Genomic DNA, 23073 nt, shown 5'->3' on the forward strand with positions numbered 1-23073 from the left:
ATTTTATAATGTCTCTGTTATTTTTTATATAATTCTTTGTCTTTGATACCTGAAGAAGTTGATTTTTTCAATAAAACTAGTAGTATCTCACCATTAAATTTTATTCTTTTTTATTCTCGGTATTATTCAACCTAATTTATTTTTCATATATACATATATATATTATACTGAAACATCTCAGGAACTGCAAGAGCTCCGTCCATAAGTGCATAGTCAAAATATTTGTACGCATGCTTGACATTCTGTGTTCTTATCCAGTGTTCAAATTGAAGTTTATTTTATGTTATTTTTAACTTTTGTGTTACAAGTAAACCATTCCAGTTCTTTATTAACATGTATTACAAACACTCAAGTCTAAATAAGAGCATTATGGACATTGTTTTTTTTATGCCATGCCTAAGATGCCTACTATAAGAGTAAATCAGCCAAGGCTGACTGGCCAAAGTTTACATACCTCTCCAACGAACCAGCTGCAGGTTCATATCTTACCATGGACATTGATGTTTGCGATTGTCTTCAAGTGGGAGATGAATTTCATTGCCCATTGTGAGACTACCACCCCACTTACTGAAGTCCTAATGTGGCTCGAAAAAAAGGTCAATATTTGCACTCAAGAGTAGCTTTCGGATTATGTAATAACTATAGGATGATCAAAATTAAAGTATCCCTGTTTAAGGCCTTGTGGGGTGCACCCAGTGGTGCAAAAGCTGGGTGGCACTCGAGCATAGCTGCAAAAGCTGCTCCCCCTCCTCAGATGTTGTGTTATGCAGAAGTAATATTTCAGAGGAGAAAGGATAGTTCCAAAATTAACCACCAAGGAGACTATACAGCATACCGAATGATATAGTAATTTTTCTATATGTGTATGTGTGTAAGGAGGAGAAAAGCAACACAAGCATAAATAACACATTTTTATTCCCTTCCATTATGCATTCAGAGGTTGTACTGTTCAGTGTATTGTCCTTCCCACTATGCTACAAACCACATCCTTTGTATAGTGTATTCAATGGCAGAATGCAGCTGGCCAGGACTAATGTTGCACACATGCTGCATTATGGTGTCTTTCAGCAATGGCAAGTTATCAGGAAGATCCCAATAAACTCTGTCATTGAGAAATTCCCACAACTAGAAGTCACAGGGGTCAGATCACATGAATGAGGTGGCCATGCAATGGATGATCACTGTGGCTTCCGTAAAATGTTCTCATAGACCCTCTTATATGGATTGACTGATGTGGCACAACAAAATTGTTTATCATATCGCAATACTTCTCAGCAGTAACTGAGGTCACATGACCTGGCTACCAAATGTCCTCAAAGAACGGTCCAATGATAAATGAAGCTATAACTTCGCACCAGACAGTAACTTAATTGTGGGTATTCACTTTCACCTTCAATGGAGGGCAGCTCTGTTGAAGGTGAAATTGAGCCTCATCTCCCCACAAAATCATCCATGGCCATGTAGGGTCCAACTCCACTTGAGCAAGGAATATTAAAGTGAATGTTAGTTGACTTTAAACATCCAAAGGATGCAACTTCTGTGTCAGGGTTATATTGAATGGGTAGAAAAGCAGCGGCATCCATAGTATTTTCTAGACAGCTGTGTAAGGCACATTCGTGTGTCTTGATACAGCACAAGCACTGCAGAAACCAACGCTGTTATTCATACCATGCTCCACAATGACAGTAGCAACCTTATTCACTTGTAACTGATTCATTTGTGACATCTGACAGGTCTAATTCCCCAATAATCCTCTTTCTTCAAAACAACTAACATTTAAAAAATGTTTAATTTTCTTGACCAAAAAGCTCTGGAAAGACTTTTAATGGGATTATATTGATCAAGTGCATATAATAAACAACTATCTTATACCAACTAGTTTCACCAACTAAGGCTGTTGGCATCTTCAAGGTACATAACTGATGTAAGGCACTAAAAAGTAAAAAACTGTTCCAAACTATATTCAACCGATTCTAATTATATTAAACAAAGAACAGAGTGCGTACAATACATGCATAAAGTGTGCATGATATCACTTGCTGTTATTTAGGAACGTTCTATAGTTGGCACTATAATAACAGAGAAGAAAAATCGGGGTTAGCTTTTCATTTCTCAAGAACGAACCATACCATAGAGCGGGATAAAAGCACAATTCCTTACATGGAGGAGGACTTCCGCTCCCGAATTTTTAAAGAGGCCACACGAGTTGCCCACTGTATACAAAACCTTAACAGGAACCAAGGACTAATCTTGCCCGTGATCTGGAAGACCTTTATCAGATCCTTCAACTCGCCAGAACTGAATTATAGTGCCAACTATAGAACGTTCCTAAATAACAACAAGTGAGATCATGCATGCTCTATGCATGTATTGTACGCGCTCTGTTCTTTGTTTAATATAATTGGAATCGGTTGATTATAGTTTGTAACAGTTTTTTTTACTTTTTAGTGCCTTACATCAGTTATGTAAGGCACTAAAAATGAAGATGCCAACAGCCTTAGTTGGTGAAACTAGTTGGTATAACATAGTTGTTTATTATATGCACTTGATCAATATAATCCCATTAAAAGTCTTTCCACAACTAACATTTGTTACAGAGCACATGGAGATAAAGGACCTTGTCGACATTTTTTCAGGTGATGAAAGTCGCAGAGTGCAGCAACCAATGCAATGTAGGTAGTACAGCTTCACGAGCAAAGCATGTTGGGGAAAGGTTGGTATTAACAACGAGAATGAAGGGAAAATCCCATATTCATCTTTTTAAACCCTACTGGCAGCTGCTGAGTTGCATGATATGTAAATTACATGCATTTAGTCTTTACAACACCTCCTGGTGGTGAATTCTGAAACTACTTTACCCTCTCAGATATTGCCTCACATGACCAATGTATTCCTGCAAAGTTTCACATCATTTGGATCATTGGATGGCGCTCCACAAGACCTTAAAGAGGATACTTTAATTCTGATCACCCTGTATATATAAAAAAAAAATTAAATAATAAAAAAATCCATAACCTTTTGTGGGATGGTGTCACATTAAAAAAAATATATATTATACAGACAAAAATACAAATTAAAAAAAAAAACTCTTCCGAGAATTAGTCTCAAACCTAAAGAAAGCTTCAAACAACAAGCATGGTTATCTCAAGCTCTCAAGAATCAAAAAGAAAGTAATATAAAAAGCTTCTTCAACTGGTTAATTAATATGCTAATTTTTAAAGATCTGGTATTTCCACAGCTCAATGGTCAAAGCTCAGCTTTTTCTATAAATTAAAACCAATAATGAAAACCCACATATACATGAAGATATTTATATAAGTATCTATATAAATATCTTCTAACTACCCACCCAACAGTATAGCAGCTTCAAAATGCTTACATGCAGAGCCAGGGTTACTTGTTCAAATGCCATCCATCAAACTAAGCTCAGGTAATTTCCCAACTCCTTTTTGGCCAATGGCTACAATCCCTACAAAACAGATAAAGACTGCATGCACACCCCCATTATCTCTTTAGCAATAAACAAGACCACAGAAACACCATTCTCATTCCTTATATTCATTCAGGGTACATCAGTAGAAATAGCTGAAGTTCTCTGCAAATATAATCTTCATGCCACTTTCAAACCATCCATTCAGCTAGCTACCTTCATCTGTTCTCTTAAGGATCAACTTGATCCTCGTGCACATCCTAGAGTGTATAAAATTCCTTGTGCAATTTAGCCTATTTGGATTAGACTGGCTAACATCTACCTCGAAGAAACACAAAAACTCCACCTGCAATTATCCGTATGGTAAGTCAGGACTAGAAGAACATGGTCTGTATAATTCTTCAAATGGGATTAAATGGAAGAAGACACTAGTGTCACATAAAAGTTGCTATAGGACTGAGAGACTATTTCTGGAATCAGCATCTGTTATCTGCAATCTTAGTAAACATAACTGCATTAATTTGCCAAAGATCTGGGAAACATTCATTCTGGAACAAAAAAAAAAAAAAAAAAAAAAAAAAAAAAAAAAAAAAAGCTAGACTTCTCCAAATAAAAAGATGGTTATCCAGCTCATAGAGAGTGCCATATTAGGACATTGGTTTTTTTTATATATTTTTTATTATTAAAAATTGAATTGTTTCTACAATGATTAGTTGTGAGTGAGTTCTGTGTTGGTCACAGTTGTTGCAAATTTTTGCTCCGAAGAGATTGAGTAAACAACCATTTTAGTAAATTAATTCTTTTATACTGGTTAAAACTGGTTTTTTTTATACTGTGACACACTATTAATCATAACAAACAATAGAAGACTGAAATCTTTCTATACACAGACAGTTCCAAAAATATTAACAAAACAGCAATTTACCATTCTGATAATTGAATTGCAATGACATGGTGCAGTACCAGAAGTTGGTTGACATAACATTGGAGTTTAATGAAGTATAAACAGCAATGTGAAAGAATTAAAACTATTTTAATTCTTCTAATATGCTGTCTCAGTCACAGCGAGATCTTCAGGGATATACAAACTAATACTTGCAACACACACACACACACACACACACACACACACACACACACACACACACACACACACACACACACAACACTAAATGAAATATGAAGATATAACACTAGAATTCTATCTAGGACAGGTGCCCTCTGTGGGAGGCATCAGATGGAAATCTGAATTTCAGAGGATTAATGTTTCCCATATTTTGGAAATATCTTGCATCCATATTTATTTAAATTAGGGTGATTTCTGAGGGCAGCTACAGATCGTAAAAGCAGTCCGTATGGTAATCTCAAGCACAGGGGTGGCAAAGATCAATGTATCAAACTATCAAGCAATCAGTATCTCAGGAGTGGTGGTGAATATTTTGGAAAAGTTGGTTAGGCCTCATATCAGACATGAGTTGACAGAGAATCTGCTTTGCAATGAACAGCATGGGTTTACTAAGGGAATGTCACGTTTTAGAAACCTGCTCACATTCTATAATAATGTTACCATTGAGTTAGACAAGGGGAATTGAATACACCATGATACTTTTGAATTTTGCAAGGCTTTTGACAGAATAACAGCATGGAAAACTGTTGCATAAACTGGAGAATATGGGATTGGATTGGTTTATGGACTATTGGCATGAATAAGAAGGTGGCTGACTGACATATATCAAAAAGTCAAATGAGGGATGTGAATCTGCAAGATTCAAGGCAATCAGTGGTGTTCCTCAAGGGTCAGTCCTTAGTCCACTGTTCTTCAATCTGTACATTAATGACATTGGGAAGGATTTGACATGCAACATATAGCTATTTGCTGATGATGCAAAGATAGGTAGGGCAATCAGGTGTGCTGTTGATATATAACACTTACAGAATGATTTGAATAGGCAGCAATTCAATGTTAATAAATGTAAGGTAATGCACTTTGGTATAATTGGATAGTCAATGTTTTATTGTATGGGAGTTGTAGTAGACAGGAAGTTGAAGTTCAAGGAGTATATAGCAAAAATTTCAGGATTGCAGAAATAATTGCAATGCTGAGAATGAATGCTGTGAAGAAGGAGGTAAGGGCTAGATTTCTCTCTCAGAGAGTGGGGTGTGATTGGAATGAATTGCTGTTAGATGTTGCATGTGCAAGTAGCATGAATGATTTAAGAACAAGTAGGAGACAGCTGGTGTGAATAGTATGGCTTAACTCAATGACTTCCTGAATCCCTGAAGGTCTCTCTTAATAATAATATCTGCTTTAGTTAAAACAGCTAAAGAAACTCAAAACAGAAAGTGTTCCAAAAATCTAATGCACTTCTTCCAATTGTCTAATAACTCAACTAATTTTATTTACCTAATTATATGGGACTTCTTCATGTGTAAAAGAAACAACATATAAAAATGACTTAAAAATTAAAATAATGCACTAATAATCATCTTGATTATGATTATTGTATGATATGAACTTAGAAGTAGTGCATGAGATAATATGAGGACTATAAGAAAAGTTTAGATTATTACTATCGAAGTTACATTAAATTCCTGCCAAATTAATCTGCTTCTTCTCAGGATGATGTTCATGACAGAACTTACATACTGGTCATCTAAATTACTGCTAATTGCATCCATCCACTGAAGCAGATCTTCATCTTCCTTCCAGGATTCTTCCTACCATCCTGGTAGGTATCAAACACCTGTTTTGCTAATCTTTCCTCTCCCATTATGTTTCATCTTGAACACTAAAAATGTCAAGTTTCTTACTCATATCGTCATTTTTAATAGGAACCTGCAAACTCGTGCATTCTGCTCATTCCACCAATTATTCTCATAACACTCATATCTATTTTCTATCTGCTCTATTCTGGATCAACTGATTACTTCTCACTGTACTCTCAAATCCATAGCTTTAAACTGGTTTGCAGATGTACACAGCTACTCTAAAGTTTTGACTAATTAGTCTCTCTTATTCCATTTAAGCTGATTCAGTTGACTACATGATAACAGCTTTGCTTACTCTATAGTTAAGTTTTTTGACTACTTAATCCCAGTAGGTTATGCACGTATATATATATATATACACACACACATATATATATATATTATAATAAATATATGTGCTGTTCTGTACTGTTAAGAGTATATCATCATCTGCAATAAACTAAGGAGCTGAAAATTAGCAGTTCCAATGCTGATATCACACCGAATGCTACATTCCTTCATTATGTGGTTCATACAGATGAATAACATTAGAAGTAATATGCATATCTGATCTCTCACATGATTTTAAATCCAACCATCTTCCTGTACTCATTCCATCTAACTACTAACTTACAGCATTTAAACAGCTTTTCTTTCTTTGTCATATGCTTTTGCCAGATGCACAAAAACAAACATCTTTTTTTAAATTTTTTATTTTTTAAGTAGCCTCCCGCTGATGAAAGGTTATTTGCAAACCTACGATACAATTGGTACTGTGGGTATTCATGACATATTTTTAACAGTATTAACACCAACACCCAAACAATTTTATCAAAAGATGTTTTTTAAATGCTTATATTTTGCTGAATTTCAAATCAGCATGAGTACAACACAGTCAGTATACGTGATAGTGAGTAAGTGAAACAATACAATTTGTAATGGACAAAAGATCCTAAAGTCCTATTTTGGAGCCCTCTAATGTAAAAAAAACTACAGCTATGTGGGAGTAGATCTTACAATAAGTGTCTCCCAAATTTTTGGCAAATGCAACCATATTTGTTTAGGTTAGGAGAATTCTTCAAAACCATGGCTGACTCAAAAAATAATCTTTCAGATCTATAACAGCTTCTAAATAGCACATTCATTTTCTTCCATCTAATAGTGTGTGAAGGGGTATCCAATGCATGGTCTGCTAGTCTTGACTTGCCATAGTAATAGTAGCGAATATATTTTTTATGTTCTTCCAGGTGGATGTTAACTGATCTTCCTGTTTGTTCACAGTAGGCCAAGTCACAGTTGCAAGGAACTTCATACACTCTAGGGTGTGCTAGAGAGTGAAGTTTATCCTTAGGTGAGCAGATCAGAGTTACTAATTTAACACGAGGTTTGAATGTGGTGTGAAGGCTGTGTTTCATCAGTACTTTGGATTTTCAGATGTACCTCTGACATAGGGAATAGAAATGGCAATAGGAAATGCAAGTCATGAATGAAGAAGATTATAACAGGAAAACGCAAGATCTCCTATGTGACGACTCCACGTATCAAATTATAGATTGAGATCCCACTATGTCTCAAAAGAAAAATGTCCGAAAATTACAGAAAAAAGTGACTTCCTGGCCAAAAGAAATCATCAAAAAAATAAAACCAGATCATGTCAAACCACTCCGTATATATGGATTACCAAAAATCCCCCTATGCCCCGTAGTCGATAGCATAGATCAGTATTTCCCAAACTTTTTTTACGACGGAACACTTCACAAATCCTGAAATTTTAACGGAATACCTTGGTTATTTGGTAATGTATTAATTCATTATTAATACATTGCAATATTAATAATTAATTATGGCATAATCAAAAGAGTATTAGTACACTTGTGTATATGGTCTGACATGTTGACAAATATAAAATTACATTTAAATCAGTTATCAATCACTGGACTAACGAAATCTTGTAGCATGTTGTAGTTTCCTCAGGCCAACATCATTAAATTAATTTGTGCTGATTTTCAGTGACATCCCATTCTGATCATCAAAAATTTATAATATTATAAGTACCTACAAGTGAATGCAGACTTTCTCCTGTGTGCCGGTAGTTTTCCTTTCCTTTTGTACATCCTGGAGATCGCTTTGTAGGCTGGTGGTGGATGACTCACTATCTGCTGCAACACAAACACCTCCAATAAGAGATTTCTTAATACCAAAATTAAACAAAGTCCCTTGTCTCTTATTCATATTAAAATTTAAACCTGCAGGCCTATTACTTTTAAAAAATCATGGCATTAAGGTTTTGAAACTTTCACCCTACAATAAGAACTTGCGAAGAAAGTATTCAGTATTACTATATTTGAGAACCAGATACAGACAACCTTAATCTTCAATTTTAGTGGAAAAATTTTCTTCATACTTCATTGCTGATTGGTAACTAACATTTACAACACAGGTGTTATTTCTTTCACATTTGAGAACAGAGAATATGCCATCAATTGTTGTAATTGGCTTGCAGGCAATTCTTACGATCGGTCATAAACAGCAGTATTATCTTTCCTGATTGTTGAAAGATTTTGATGTGTGAAAATTAACGATAATTCATGAATATTTCCATGTTTAAAAATATGCCACTTGGTCACTGACATTTGCAACACAGATGTCATATCCTTCAGTTTTGAGAACAGAGGATATGCCACCCATTGTTATAATCCGCTTGCAGGCAATTTTTATGACCAGTCACAAGCAGCGGTATTCCCATTCCCAAATGTTAAACAGTTTTGATGTGTGAAAATTAACGATAATTCATGAATACTTCCACATTTAAAAATACATGGCTTGGCCCCCCCCACCCCCCCCCCCCCCCACCCCCCCCCCCCCCCACCCCCCCCCCCCCCCACCCCCCCCCCCCCCCACCCCCCCCCCCCCCCACCCCCCCCCCCCCCCACCCCCCCCCCCCCCCACCCCCCCCCCCCCCCACCCCCCCCCCCCCCCACCCCCCCCCCCCCCCACCCCCCCCCCCCCCCACCCCCCCCCCCCCCCACCCCCCCCCCCCCCCACCCCCCCCCCCCCCCACCCCCCCCCCCCCCCACCCCCCCCCCCCCCCACCCCCCCCCCCCCCCACCCCCCCCCCCCCCCACCCCCCCCCCCCCCCACCCCCCCCCCCCCCCACCCCCCCCCCCCCCCACCCCCCCCCCCCCCCACCCCCCCCCCCCCCCACCCCCCCCCCCCCCCACCCCCCCCCCCCCCCACCCCCCCCCCCCCCCACCCCCCCCCCCCCCCACCCCCCCCCCCCCCCACCCCCCCCCCCCCCCACCCCCCCCCCCCCCCACCCCCCCCCCCCCCAATATTCAGTACAGAATTACAGAACAGCAATTAAACAATAAGGGTCAAAGCTGTATAACTGAGAGGAGACCTCCACATAGCCTTTAAAGGAATGCGGAGAACCGACCAGGGCTTCTGACCTAATGTCCAATCCTCACCTTCTCGTGGTGCACCCTGTTGGGTATCTACTTTGATACTGAACGAACGAGGATGGGCTGACAATTTGGGATTTAGCCGACCAAATTGTATTCTTATTGGTTAAACCAAAATAAAAAATGATGGTACAACATGACAAAATTTCATGCCGGCTGGGGCGTCGCCCGGTTAAACAAGGCCCCCGTTGTTTTTGCCAGGGCACCAGGGCGAACAGCGAAAAGTCAGCTACTGGAACAAATCTGAAAACAAACCCCAACTCAACATCACCAGAGTTAAAGATCGGTACTATCAACGTAAGAAGCCTGAATGGCAAAGAAATGGAGCTAGCTGAGGAATTAGATAAGTACCAGATCGACATAATAGGGGTGACTGAAACAAAAAAGACCAAAACTGGTGAGATCTTTCTGAGCAATAAATACAAAATGTTATATTCAGGCAATAACAATCAAGGAAAAGAAGGAGTAGCCATAGTATTCAACACAAAATACGAGGCTAATCTTCTTGAATGGCAGTCAGTCTCAAGTAGAGTAATGTGGGCAAATATGAGAATGGGGAACTGGACAATGAGACTTATTTGTGCCTATGGTCCCACAGAAGGCTCTACTAAGGTAGAAGTGGAGGAATTTTTTGAGGCTTTAGAAAAAGCAACTGACACAATGAAAAAGGAAAAGTTGGTCCTTGTTGGGGATCTAAATAGTAGAGTAGGAAATGATTGTGAGACATACAAAAATATTTTGGGAAAATTTGGAGAAAAGAGCAAAGCTAATAATAATGGCAAATATCTGTTGGATTTCTGCTCAGGACATGGACTGGTTATTACTAACACCATGTTCCAACATAAAAATGTGCACAAATTCACATGGAGAGAAGAGGCTAGGAATAAGAAAAGTCTCATTGACTATGTTATTGTTGATAGTGATGTTTTCTCCCTGGTGCAGGACACCAGAGTGTACAGAGGATTTGAAATTGGAAGTGATCACTATTTAGTCTTGAGCAGGATAAAATTGAATTTCATATTGAAAAGAATAACATGTAAGAAAGTTTTAAAGCGAATAAAAGTTGAGCAGCTCTCAGATGTAAACTGTAGACTAAAATACAGAAATATTATTGAAAAGAAAATGAAAGAGTTTGAGAACAGGAATCAAACCTTGGAGATTCAGTGGCAAACTCTGAAGGAAACATTGATTGAGTCTGCCAGAGAGGCATGTGGTGAGGTTGTGTGCAAAGATAAAAAAATCAGAACTCCCTGGTGGACACAGGAAGTTAAAGAGGCAGTGAAAGAAAAGAAGAAAGCATATCAAAAGTTCCTGGCAAATAAGTCAGCTTTTACTCTTACAGAATACAGAGACAAATGTAAGAAAGCTAAACAGTGTGTAAAACTAGCTAAACAAAAGTCATGGGAGGACTTTGGCAAGAATATAGAAAATAAATATCAAGAAGGTGGCAAAATATTCTGGAGGTTGTTGAAGAAGCTTAGGAATGGAGGAAAGAGTGCTGTAAAAGGAATTAGAGATGATAAAGGTGAAATGAAAACAGGAGAAAAAGATATCCTTGAAGTATGGAGTAATTACTTTGAAAAACTGCTAAATGAAACAAGCAGTGATGACAGCACAGTGATAAAAAACACTGACCAGGCATGCAGTCAGGAATGCATATCCATACTTGAAGTAGAAAAAGCCATCAAAGGCTTGAAATGTGGAAAGGCAGCAGGAGTAGATGATATTCGACCAGAAATGCTGAAGTATGGTGGTATAAGAGTCTTACAGTGGCTGCACTGCATAGTTCAGAAAGCCTGGACAGAGGGACGAATTCCTGATGATTGGAGTAGAGCTCTCATAGTACCCATATATAAAAAGGGAAATAAAACTGAATGTGAGAATTACAGAGGTATTTCCCTACTGAGTGTTCCTGGCAAGATCTATGCAAGTATACTTGAGAAACAGTTGAGAAGAATTGTGGAAGAAAAGCTTGGTGAAGAACAAGCTGGATTCAGGCCAAATAGAGGCTGTCAGGATCAGATCTTCACTTTACGACAAATAGTCGAGAAAGCATGGGAATATAACAAAGATCTGTATTTAAGTTTTGTCGATCTGGAAAAAGCATATGACAAGGTGCCAAGAGAGAAGCTATTCAATACGCTGCAGTTATATGGTGTCAATGGGGCATTATATCAAGCAATACTTAGTCTGTATTTGAGTTGTGAGTCAGCAGTTAGAATTGAAGGAAGTACAGGAAGATGGTTTAATGTTAAATCTGGTGTGAGACAAGGATGTACATTATCCCCTCTGTTATTCATTATCTATATGGATCACATTATGAAGGAATGTGGTATTAAACCTGATATCAAAATTGGAGATGTTAATGTCAACTCTTTGCTTTATGCGGATGATGTTATACTTCTAAATAAATCCGCTACAAGTCTGCAAGATTCTCTGACTAAATTGAATAGCTGTTGTAATAGATATGGTATGAAGGTCAGCAATAAAAAGACAAAGACAATGAAAATAGGCAGAATCATTGAAAATGTCAACTGTGTTGTGAATGGAGAACCTGTGGAACAAGTAAAACATTTTAGCTACTTAGGCACAATTTTTACTGAAGATGGTAAACTAAATATAGAAATAGACAACAGAATCAGCAAAGCTGGTATCGTGGGAAGTCAATTGAATAAATTCATATGGAATAAGAAAGAAATTAGTCGGAACACTAAATTAGCTGTATACAAAACTGTGTTCAAACCAATTTTAACTTATGGATCTGAGAGCTGGGTCAGAAGTAAAACACTTGACCAAAGACTAGAGACCGCAGATATGAGAGTCCTGAGAAAGATTAGAGGCGTGAACAGATGGCATCAATGGCAATATCATATTAAAAATGAGGATATTAGGAAAGAACTTGACATTGTCAGCATCCAGGAATGCGTTAGCAGAGCTAATCTCAGATGGTATGGTCACTTAAATAGAATGGGAGAGGAAAGATTAGCAAAACAAGTGTTCTCTGCCAGGTTGGCAGGAAAACGACCCAGAGGAAGACCAAGATATAGGTGGATTGATACGGTACAAAGTGCCTTAGATGATAGAAATATAAGATCTGATAATGTTGGAGTCTTGACAAGTAACAGACTGATTTGGAGGAAAATTGTAGATAGGAAGTTAGTAATGATGTAATTTTTTCATGTAGTACTGTCATATCCTGTACACCCCTTGAGGGTACATGGCAGGAATTTGATGATGATGATGATGATGATGAGAAAATTTTTAAAAGCACAACCTTAGTAGCTATTATAAGACAACAAAAGCATTTAAAGAGTTATGAAAATCCAGGAGAAACTCTCATTCCTATCACTTATGTGCAAGGCATTTCTGAATGCATAGAAAAAATTTAAAACCACTGAACATTTTTATTGCCTTTTGGACCATCAAGAAAATCTCCATCTTTCTCACATCTAAGGATAAGCTACCCTTCTGCTTGGTTTACCAGGCATCTACCAGATTCCTTCTTCTTGTAGCTTACCTTATTTTGGACAAACTGAAATATCTGCTATTATTCTATAAATCATATACTGAATATCATGAATGTGAACAGTGTGGAGATGCTTATCATCCTATTTTGACTAAATACAGAGAGTCATCTGGAACAAGACAAGAATTCTTCATAAAAGTCATTTCTTCATAGAATGCTTTATAATGAAACAGCAGGGTTCAAGGTGAACTGAAACAGGACTGATATATCTGGGGGGGGGGGGGGGAAATCTGACCAAGAGGTGACTTTTTTAACTGTATAACTCTAGCTCATCCCCCTCCCCAGGATACATATACATGGGCTACCAAAATTCCATAAATAAAATGTGCCATTATGTCCCATTGTGGATGGTATTGATTCACTCATATACAAATTAGCCAAACATTTAGCCAAAGTGTTCTCACAATATACTAGCAACACTTCACACATAAAAAAACTTAGCCCGATTTAAAGCCAGTATAGAAATCCTCACACTACAACACCTTACAAAATGATGCCTCCTTGCTATTTACTAATGTCCAACTTAAACACACATTAGACCTTATATAAGCTATACTTTTCTCCTGATATCCCAGTGCTGTTTAGATTCACCATGAACTTGGGCTGTTTTGTTTGACAAGGAAAATTCTACAAACAGACAGAGGATATAGTCATGGGTTCTCCATCCCTGGCCATCTTCATCGTGGAAACCTTTGAAGAGAAAGCCTTAAACTCTTGCCCCACATAAACCCACTGTTTGGCTACATTATGCAGATGATGCGTTCTCCATTTGGCAACATGGCTTGGATAGTCTCAATATTTTCTTAAAACATCTAAACAATCAACATCCCACGATCCAATTCACCTTAAAAGGAAAGCAACATTCTTCCCTTCCTAGACACCGATTACATGCCAGCCTGATGGATGTCTGGCATCCTCTGTTTACATAAAAGCCAAACATACTGATAGATGCAGTCACCAACTGTCACCTCCCACCCCTCCTAATCACATGAGATTATAAAAACCCTATATCATCATCATCATCGTCAGTGGTCCTAACAGGCATTTAATCGCCCACGACCTTCCAACTATACTTGGCCTTCCCAACCGTAACTTGAGGATAAGGTGGTTAGCCCATTTCTCAAAAACCCTATATAACAGGGAAAAATCAATCTGTTCGGATAACAGATCCCTAACTACTGAACTTGACCACATTCTCAACATTTTCTTATCCAATGGCTATAATCATCACAAAATCCAAAAATATATTAAACCCCCTTAACCACAACCCCCCCCACACTTAAATCTATTACCATTTCATATATCCAGATCACATTTGAAACATTAAAAAAAAATCATAAAGAAGTATATCCTTATAAAAAAAAAGTGGATTCCCTTATCAACTAGAACAAAGACCCTTGAAACTGAGCTTAGGAACCTTCACAACATCTTTTTAGCCAATGGCTACAGTCCATATAAAATACATAAAATATTACATGAACCCCCTCTTACACCCAACATACAGGATCACAGCAAAACCATTCCATATGTTGAGGATACATCAGAAAAACAGCCAAAGTTTTTTGCAAATATGATCTCCATACCACTTTCAAACCTTTCATTCAAGTAGCTATCTTTATGTCACTGGAGTTACAAACTGTCCCACTATGGCCAAACAGGTAGGACAAGCCATTACTATAATTTCTGAACACATGGACCACATCCAGTTCCACCATTACAGCCACTATGGATGCCGACCACAGGATATGCCGGAAGAAGTCCACTATAGCAAACACGAGAGAGAGAGAGAGAGAGAGAGAGAGAGTATCCTTAGAATCTACATAAGCAGATTCCAAGAATGAATAGCCTCTGATAAACTTTCCAAATCCCAACAAATTTGGGTGCATGAAACTGCTCCAAATCTGAGAAGCACTTATCTTCAACCCAATCACCAAAACCACCCAATTTAGCCCACTAGGTGCTGCTATTTAGGACTCTAAGGCCCAACTTTAAGCTGCCTTTTTTCAGCCTCATTTATTATGCCTGTGTGTACATATCATTGTTATGATGACAATTTGACTTTGCCAAAATATTTGAAGTATTAATTAAAGTTCTAATTAATATTCAATATACATTGTAATTCCTGAAAAAATAAGTTATTTACATACACACACATGTGATTTTTTTTCAGTTAAGTAATTATGGACCAGCTTAGTTGTCTTCATTAGATATTAAGATAGCACTTTTTTCAATTTTTCTGTTATTTTTCCGATTGCTGTTCTGTAATTCTTTAATGAAGTTGCCTATGAAACTTACATGGAAATTCCACAAATAAATGTTTTAATGAGTTTTCCTCCATTTTTATAATTTATAATGCCAACTCACTGTATTTTGATACTGAAACAAAGATATCTGGATTGTGGAATGCAGACACTAGCACCTAGTAACTGGAGAAAAAGGGTGATGTGATCGAAACTTACAATCTTCTAAAAGGGTTATACAGGATACCAGAAGATCGATTTTTCTCTAAAAATGATGCACAATAGGAATTGGCTGCCTTTAGAGTTGTGTGTGAGGTATTGGGAATAAATTCAAGAAAAGGTATGGCAGCTACAGTAGTGGATATGTAGCTTCCCTTGATGAGTCCCTCTTAATAATAATTATTATTATTATCAGAGCTACTGAATCCAAAGCTCTTTTTTAAAAGACACCATAAACTTTGTCCCCGGTGTATTGTTGCTGTATTAAAAAAGACACGTCCGCACACATTTCTAAAAATTCTTAATCCTTTCTAAAAATCCTCAGAGAGGGTTAAGAAAAATTATTAATCCTCTCTTACAGAGTCCTTCCAGCCACTACCTCACAGAAGGATGGTTCTGCATTGTGCATCTTCCAGAGATATTACCATGGATACTGTTCAGCAGAAATGGCATCATCCACTGTGTTCCTCATTTCTGCTCAACGTTCAGTAATATGAGCACCAGCTGCTCAATTTAGAAATGAACTGCTGACTCACTAGACCTACTACCATTCATCCTATTTAACTCAGTTCTGTGGAACAGACCTCCCATGAAATATTCTTCCTAAGTTATAATCTCCATTTTTTTAAAAGGAATATAAACAGATTAGTCTCACTTCTCTGTGTGTTAGTTTGTGAGTGATTATATATTCTCATTTTTATTTTGAATTATCAGTGCGATTTAAACAATAACTGAGGCCATAGACAATTTCACCAAAGATCTCCAACATTAAATTCTAGGATGATCCATTCATCCAGAGCAGAACTATTATATGTAGGGATTCACACATTCAAACAAATGTAATATCTGCACTAATGCAAAATGCTGGTTGGTTTATTTGGATTTAAGACAAAGTAACACAAGCTACGAGGCCCATGTATTATATCTGTTAATTGCATATTATAATGGATTGCCTGTTTGGCAGGCTAAAAAACTCAAGTGTCCAGGAAAAAAAATCCTGCCACCTCCATATGAGAACAGTTAACTCACATTCAACTGAAAAAGGTTCATTGCATCCTATTATTGCAAAATACACCTAAAATAATAGACTTCAGAATGATATGTAGAGAAGAAAATTTTAGTCTATAATGAAAATGGGGAGTGGGGGGGGGGTTGAGTTGACCCCAACCCCCTGTTTAGAATGCAAGACAAGAAGCATTTATAAGAGCTTTAAAGTGAGGATAAGTTATGTGACCTGAAATGAAGTAACAGGATTTTCTTCCTGAGGAAACACGCCCCCCCCCCAACTTGCCAAATAAACTAGCTATTGAAGAACACTGACAGACATAGCAAATTACAGAGATGGGATGAACATCTCTATCATAAGTTTCTGAAAAGACACATTACTTAGCTATGACAATCACGCAGGGGGAATTTAATTTATTAAGACTGATGGGATATATAGAAACGAAAAATATCATTATCATTCTTGCTTGAGCATTGCCAATGCATTACTCATGTTTATTTTTTGTAAAATTTAATTTAATTTATTCATTTAAATTAATTGAAATATGGGGAGAATTTTACAAAAAAAAAAAAAAAAGTTTTCACAACTTCATCTTGTTATGCTTCAATAACCATACATAACTTAGAGCAAACTCACAAAGTAAGATAAAATACAACCGCTCAAGTGGTATTTCTTAGTGGTATTATTCGGTTTAAGATGCCTTTCATTAGATGACATAATGAAAATGGGCAACTGCTTGATAGCAAACTAGACAATTTTGGTGAAAGTATTAAAAGCTCCTGATTTCAGAATACTGAGAAAGGCAAAGTAATCAAGCTGGCAACTGTGTATACTCTTTGACAGGAGATTAAGTAGTCTAGAAGAACCATATGTGCATTTTTATCTGTAAGATATTTCTCAGCATTTTTCAGATTAAAAAAAAAACAACAACTCTGCGATCATCTAGTTTCTTAGATTACAAGATTTGTCAGTATACAGGCTAGAATAACTAATGTGACAACTTAACATCAATGAATTAATGCTAAAGAATAAGAATTAGAACGACAACAAAAAAAAATCCTTTTGTCTTATATAATGGTTACACAAGGCTTAAAGATGCAGTAGAGTTGACAACTACCTTGCTACAATAAGAGAACATTTTCTTATTATTTGCAATTGGTACATCAAATACTTAAGGTACTTGATACATCAAGTACCTTAAGTACTTGCCTATGTTTCACAAAGTTGATTTTTTTGTAATATATATATATATATATTTTTTTAATTTGTAAGTTTAATATATGTTGCTGTACTATACATTAGATTCTGACTACCTAAAATAACTGGATTCAGAAGTTGATAAGAGACAATTATTCTTTTGCATCAAAGAGGCTGGATAGTCATCATGCAATAATGAGACAAACAAAATAGTTAGTAGATAATAGGTACAGGAAAAGACACACATATGGAAGAATATAAAATTATGTATATCTCATATTTTAGGACAGGGGATATTTTGCACATAAATTCACATTTATAAAAATATCAGAAATTTAGGGAAACCATTATTCTCCCTTGTATCTGATGAACAGTATCAAGAATGCCAGTTCCTGGCATTCATCTCATGATAGGCTCTATCTTTTGAAAAGATATTAATCTATTAAGAAAACTTACACTACATAAAAAAAAGATCACCATTATCAGCTGAAACAAATTATATTTATACTGTAGAAACAAAAATATTGAAATGTGCATAAAAATAACAGTCTTATAAGGGAAACAAAATTAGAATTAATAGTGCAGATGAAGTGATGCGTGAAAGCTTATAAAGCTGAAGCAAACATGCAATTCATGCACATACTAGCAATAAACATACCATTTTCTTCCAATTCTGGTTCACCGTTGTCCTGAAGTGGTCCTAGGCCCAGGAAAGGACCAAATCTAGGCCCCAGACTAGCCAGTGCACTAATGCTGTCTCTTAGGCTACTGCAGTTATTCATGCCGACGTCTGTTGTACCAATGCTTGATGCAGCTGTAGTGGAAAGGGAAGAGGGAGTAGAAAGAATAGCAGGAACAGGAGGGATAGACGATGTGCAATTAGCAGAAGTATTTTCTTCTTCATTAGTGCTAGATAAACTGGCAAGCATTGCTTGAAGAGCAGACCTCTTTGGTCCTATTTTTCATTTGGTAAAAATAAAAAAATAAAAAAAAGAAAAAAGAAAGAAATAACAAGAACAAAAAAGAATGAATGGGAAGGTTGAAGAATGGGTTTGAAATAAAGAAAACAAGAACAGAAGATACACTAATTATCATGCAACTGCACGATGCATCTACTCATGCAAAACAAGATAATCATGCTATAATAATGATATATGGTAAGAAAATTTAATGTATATAATTTCAAATAAGCTGTAGTAAATCTCTTCAAAAAGTACCAGTAAATTATTTCAACTACATTAAAAATTGCACTATTTATAAAGAATAATAAATTTAAGAATCAGATAGATACTCCTTATCTACATCTGTCAGGAATCAATAGTTTAATGTACAAAAAGTTCTTGTAATGATAAAGCAATAATTTTAATAACTAGACACACAAAAAAGTTATTTTTAGTCCATTTCTAATGTGGTTACAAATATATTTGAACATAAGTTTATGTAGTCATTCCACTTTTCAAAGGGAATATATTCCGTTACATTCCACCAGAATACAACTGTGAGCGTTTAATGCCAATTTCCCATCATTTGATGGGAAATGGATACCTGTATCATCAGAACTAAGTTAACTTATAACTCTTGAAACAAAGTAGTATATTATGTTCTGGAATATTTCTTTAAAACTTATTTAGCATTCAATATTTACCTGGATTAATTTTTTGCCTGTATACACATTTTGACAATAGGCTTCAAGATAAGTAACTCATTACCCAGAAAAACTTAGCAAGTCCAATAATATATAAGAAACACTACTCGATATATCATCATATTTGAGTGCACACATAACACAAGGGAAATTCTAAAAATGCCTGCATGACCATAGCACCTAGAATGTGAGTACACATCTTCTTTTCTTTTTTCCTTCACTAAAATTTGTATTTCCCATGTATACACAACAGATGAGTCTTAATTTGTCAAAGCATGAAACTGAGTGCTAATGATATTCACTGATAATCTTGCAGGATTTTTATGGAGCAACTTAAGACACAAGAACTGTCCAGCATGAAGGGAAAAGAAAAAAAAAAGTGATGTGAGATTCATATTAACAACTACATCAGAAAGTGGTATGTGACAAAATGCAACTGAACAGTGATTAGCATAGGTCAACCAGATAATTAAATAATTGGGCTACAATAAAGTGCACACACACATTAGCTAACTAGCAAACCAAAAGAGATGAGACTAAGTTTGCTGCTGAATGATTCAGGTTAACCAAAGTGGAGGAATGCTTCTCTTTCATCATCATCATCAAATTCCTGCCATGTATCCTCAAGGAGTGTAGAGTATATGATAGTACTACATGAAAAATTTACATCATTACTAACTTCCTATCTACGATTTTCCTCCAAATCAGTCTGTTACTTGTCAAGATTCCAACATCATCAGATCTTATATTTCTATCGTCTAACGCACTTTGTACCGTATCAATCCACCTATATCTTAGTCTTCCTCTGGGTCATTTTCCTGCCAACCTGGCAGAGAACACTTGTTTTGCTAATCTTTCCTCTCCCATTCTGCTTAAGTGACCATACCACCTGAGATTAGCTCTGCTAATGCACTCCTGGATGTTGACAATGTCAAGTTCTTTCCTAATATCCTCGTTTTTAATATGATATTGCCATTCATGCCATCTGTTCATGCCTCTAATATTTCTAAGGACTCTCATATCTACTGTCGCTAGTCTTTGGTCAAGTGTTTTACTTTTGATCCTAAGATCAATAAGTTAAAACTGGTTTGAATACTGTCTTGTATACAACTAATTCAGTGTTCCGACTAATTTCTCTCTTATTCCATATGAATTTATTCAATTGACTTCCTACCATACCAGCTTTGTTGATTCTCTTGTCTATTTCTGTATTTAATTTACCATCTTCACTAAAAATCGTGCCTTAGTAGCTGAAATGTTTTACCTGTTCCACAGGTTCTCCATTCACAACACAGTTGACATTTTCATTGTCTTTGTCTATTTATTGCTGATCTTCATACCATATCTATTACAACAGTTATTCAATTTAGTCAGTGTATCTTGCAGACTTGTAGTGGATTTATTTAGAAGTATAACATCATCCATATAAAGCAAAGAGCTGGCATTAACATCTCCAATTTTGATATCATTTTTAATAACACTTTCCTTCATAATATGATCCATTTAGATAATGAATAACAGAGGGGATAATGTACATCCTTGTCTCACACCAAATTTAACATTATAAACCATCTTCCTGTACTTCCTTCAATTCTAACTGCTGACTTACAACTCAAATAAAGACTACTAAGTATTGCTTGATATAATGCCCCATTGACACCATATAACTAGCGTATTGAACAGCTTCTCTCTTGGCACCTTGTCATATGCCTTTTCCAAATCGACAAAACTTAAATACAGATCTTTGTTATATTACCATGTCATAAAGTGAAGATCTGATCCTGACAGCCCCTATTTGACCTGAATCCAGCTTGATCTTCACCAAGCTTTTCTTCCACAATTCTTCTCAACCATTTCTTAAGTATACTTGCATACATCTTACCAGGAACACCAAGTAGGGAAATTTCTCTGTAATTCTCACATTCAGTTTTATTTCCCTTTTTACATATGTACTACGAGAGCTCTACTCCAATCTTCGGGAATTCGTCCCTATGTCCAGGCATTCTGAACTATGCAGTGCAGCCATTGTAACACTTTTATACCACCATACTTCAGCATTTCTGGTCGAATATCATCAACTCCTGCTGCCTTTCCACATTTCAAGCCTTTGATGGCTTTTTCTATGCAGTCAGGAATACATATCCTTCAAGTATGGGTGTATTCCTGACTGCATGCCTGGTCAGTGTTTTTTACCACAGTGCTATCACTGCTTGTTTCCTTTACCAATTTTTCAAAGTAATTACTCCATACTTCGAGGATATCTTTTTCTCTAGTTTGCATGTCACCTTTATCATCTCTAATTCCTTTTACAACATTCTTTCCTCCATTTCTGAGCTTCTTCAACAACCTCCAGAATATCTTGCTTCCTTCTTAATAGTTAGTTTTACACAGTGTTTAGCTTTCTTACATTTGTCTCTGTGTTCTCTAAGAGCACAAGCTGACTTATTTGCCAGGAACTTTTCATATGCTTTCTTCTTTTCCTTCACTGCCTCTTGCTGTGTCCACCATGAAGTTCTAATTTTTCTATCCTTCCAGACAACTTTACCACATGCCTCTCAAGCTGAATCAATCAGGGTTTTCTTCAAGGCTTGGTTCCTGTTCTCAAACTCTTTCATTTTTTTTTTCAATAATCTTTCTGTATTTTAGTCTACAGTTCACAACTGAGAGCTGCTCAACTTTAATTCGCTTTAAAACTTTCTTACATCTTACCTTTTTTAATATGAAATTCAATTTTATCCTGCTCAAGACTAAATAGTGATCACTTCCAATTTCAAATCCTCTGTACACTCTGGTGTGCTGCACCAGGGAGAAAAGATCACTATCACCAATATCATGGTCAATGAGACATTTCTTATTACTTGCCTCTTCTCTCCATGTGAATTTGTGCACATTTTTATGTTGGAACATGGTGTTAGTAATAACCAGTCCATGTCCTGAGCAGAAATCCAACAGATATTTGCCATTGTTATTAGCTTTGCTCTTTTCTCCAAATTTTCCCAAAATATTTTTGTATGTCTCACAATCATTTCCTACTCTGCTATTTAGATCCCCAACAAGGATCAACTTTTCCTTTTTCATTGTGTCAGTTGCTTTTTCTAAAGACTCAAAAAATTCCTCCACTTCGACCTTAGTAGAACCTTCTGTGGGACCATAGGCACAAATAAGTCTCATTGTCCAGTTCCCCCATTCTCATATTTGCCCACATTACTTGAGGGTGCCTGCCATTCAAGAAGATGAGCCTCGTATTTTGTGTTGAATACTATGGCTACTCCTTCTTTTCCTTGATTGTCATTGCCTAAATATAACATTTTGTATTTATTGCTCAGAAAGATCACCAGTTTTTGTCTTTTTTGTTTCAGTCACCCCTATTATGTCGATCTGGTACTTATCTAATTCCTCAGCTAGCTCCGTTTCTTTGCCATTCAGGCTTCTTATGTTGATAGTACCGATCTTTAACTCTGGTGATGTTAAGTTAGGGTGTGTTTTCAGATTTGTTCCAGTAACTGTCTTTTTGCTGTTCACCCTGGTTCTCCCTGGCGAAAACAACGGGGGCCTTGTTTAACCGGGCGACGCCCCAGCCGGCATGAAATTTTGTCATGTT

General features: G+C 36.8%; 1 protein-coding gene across 5 annotated transcripts in view; it reads right to left on the reverse strand.

The window, feature by feature from the left end:
* The window catches only part of Cka (Connector of kinase to AP-1), a 570985-nt gene that overhangs the window by 303135 nt on the left and 244777 nt on the right, over nucleotides 1-23073 (reverse strand). For 3 of the 5 annotated variants that reach the window (XM_090399493.1, XM_090399494.1, XM_090399492.1), the window contains one exon: nucleotides 18486-18782. The exons of the other annotated variants lie outside the window; for them this stretch is intronic. In XM_090399493.1, the coding sequence (XP_090255619.1) occupies nucleotides 18486-18782 (297 nt within the window). The remainder of the gene's footprint in view (nucleotides 1-18485; nucleotides 18783-23073) is intronic. 5 annotated transcript variants of the gene reach the window in all.

The sequence above is a fragment of the Typopeltis vanoorti genome, chromosome 10 (genome assembly GCF_054136105.1).
Source record: "Typopeltis vanoorti isolate ZY-2024b chromosome 10, IOZ_Tvanoo_1.0, whole genome shotgun sequence".
NCBI classification, from domain to species: domain Eukaryota; kingdom Metazoa; phylum Arthropoda; class Arachnida; order Uropygi; family Thelyphonidae; genus Typopeltis; species Typopeltis vanoorti.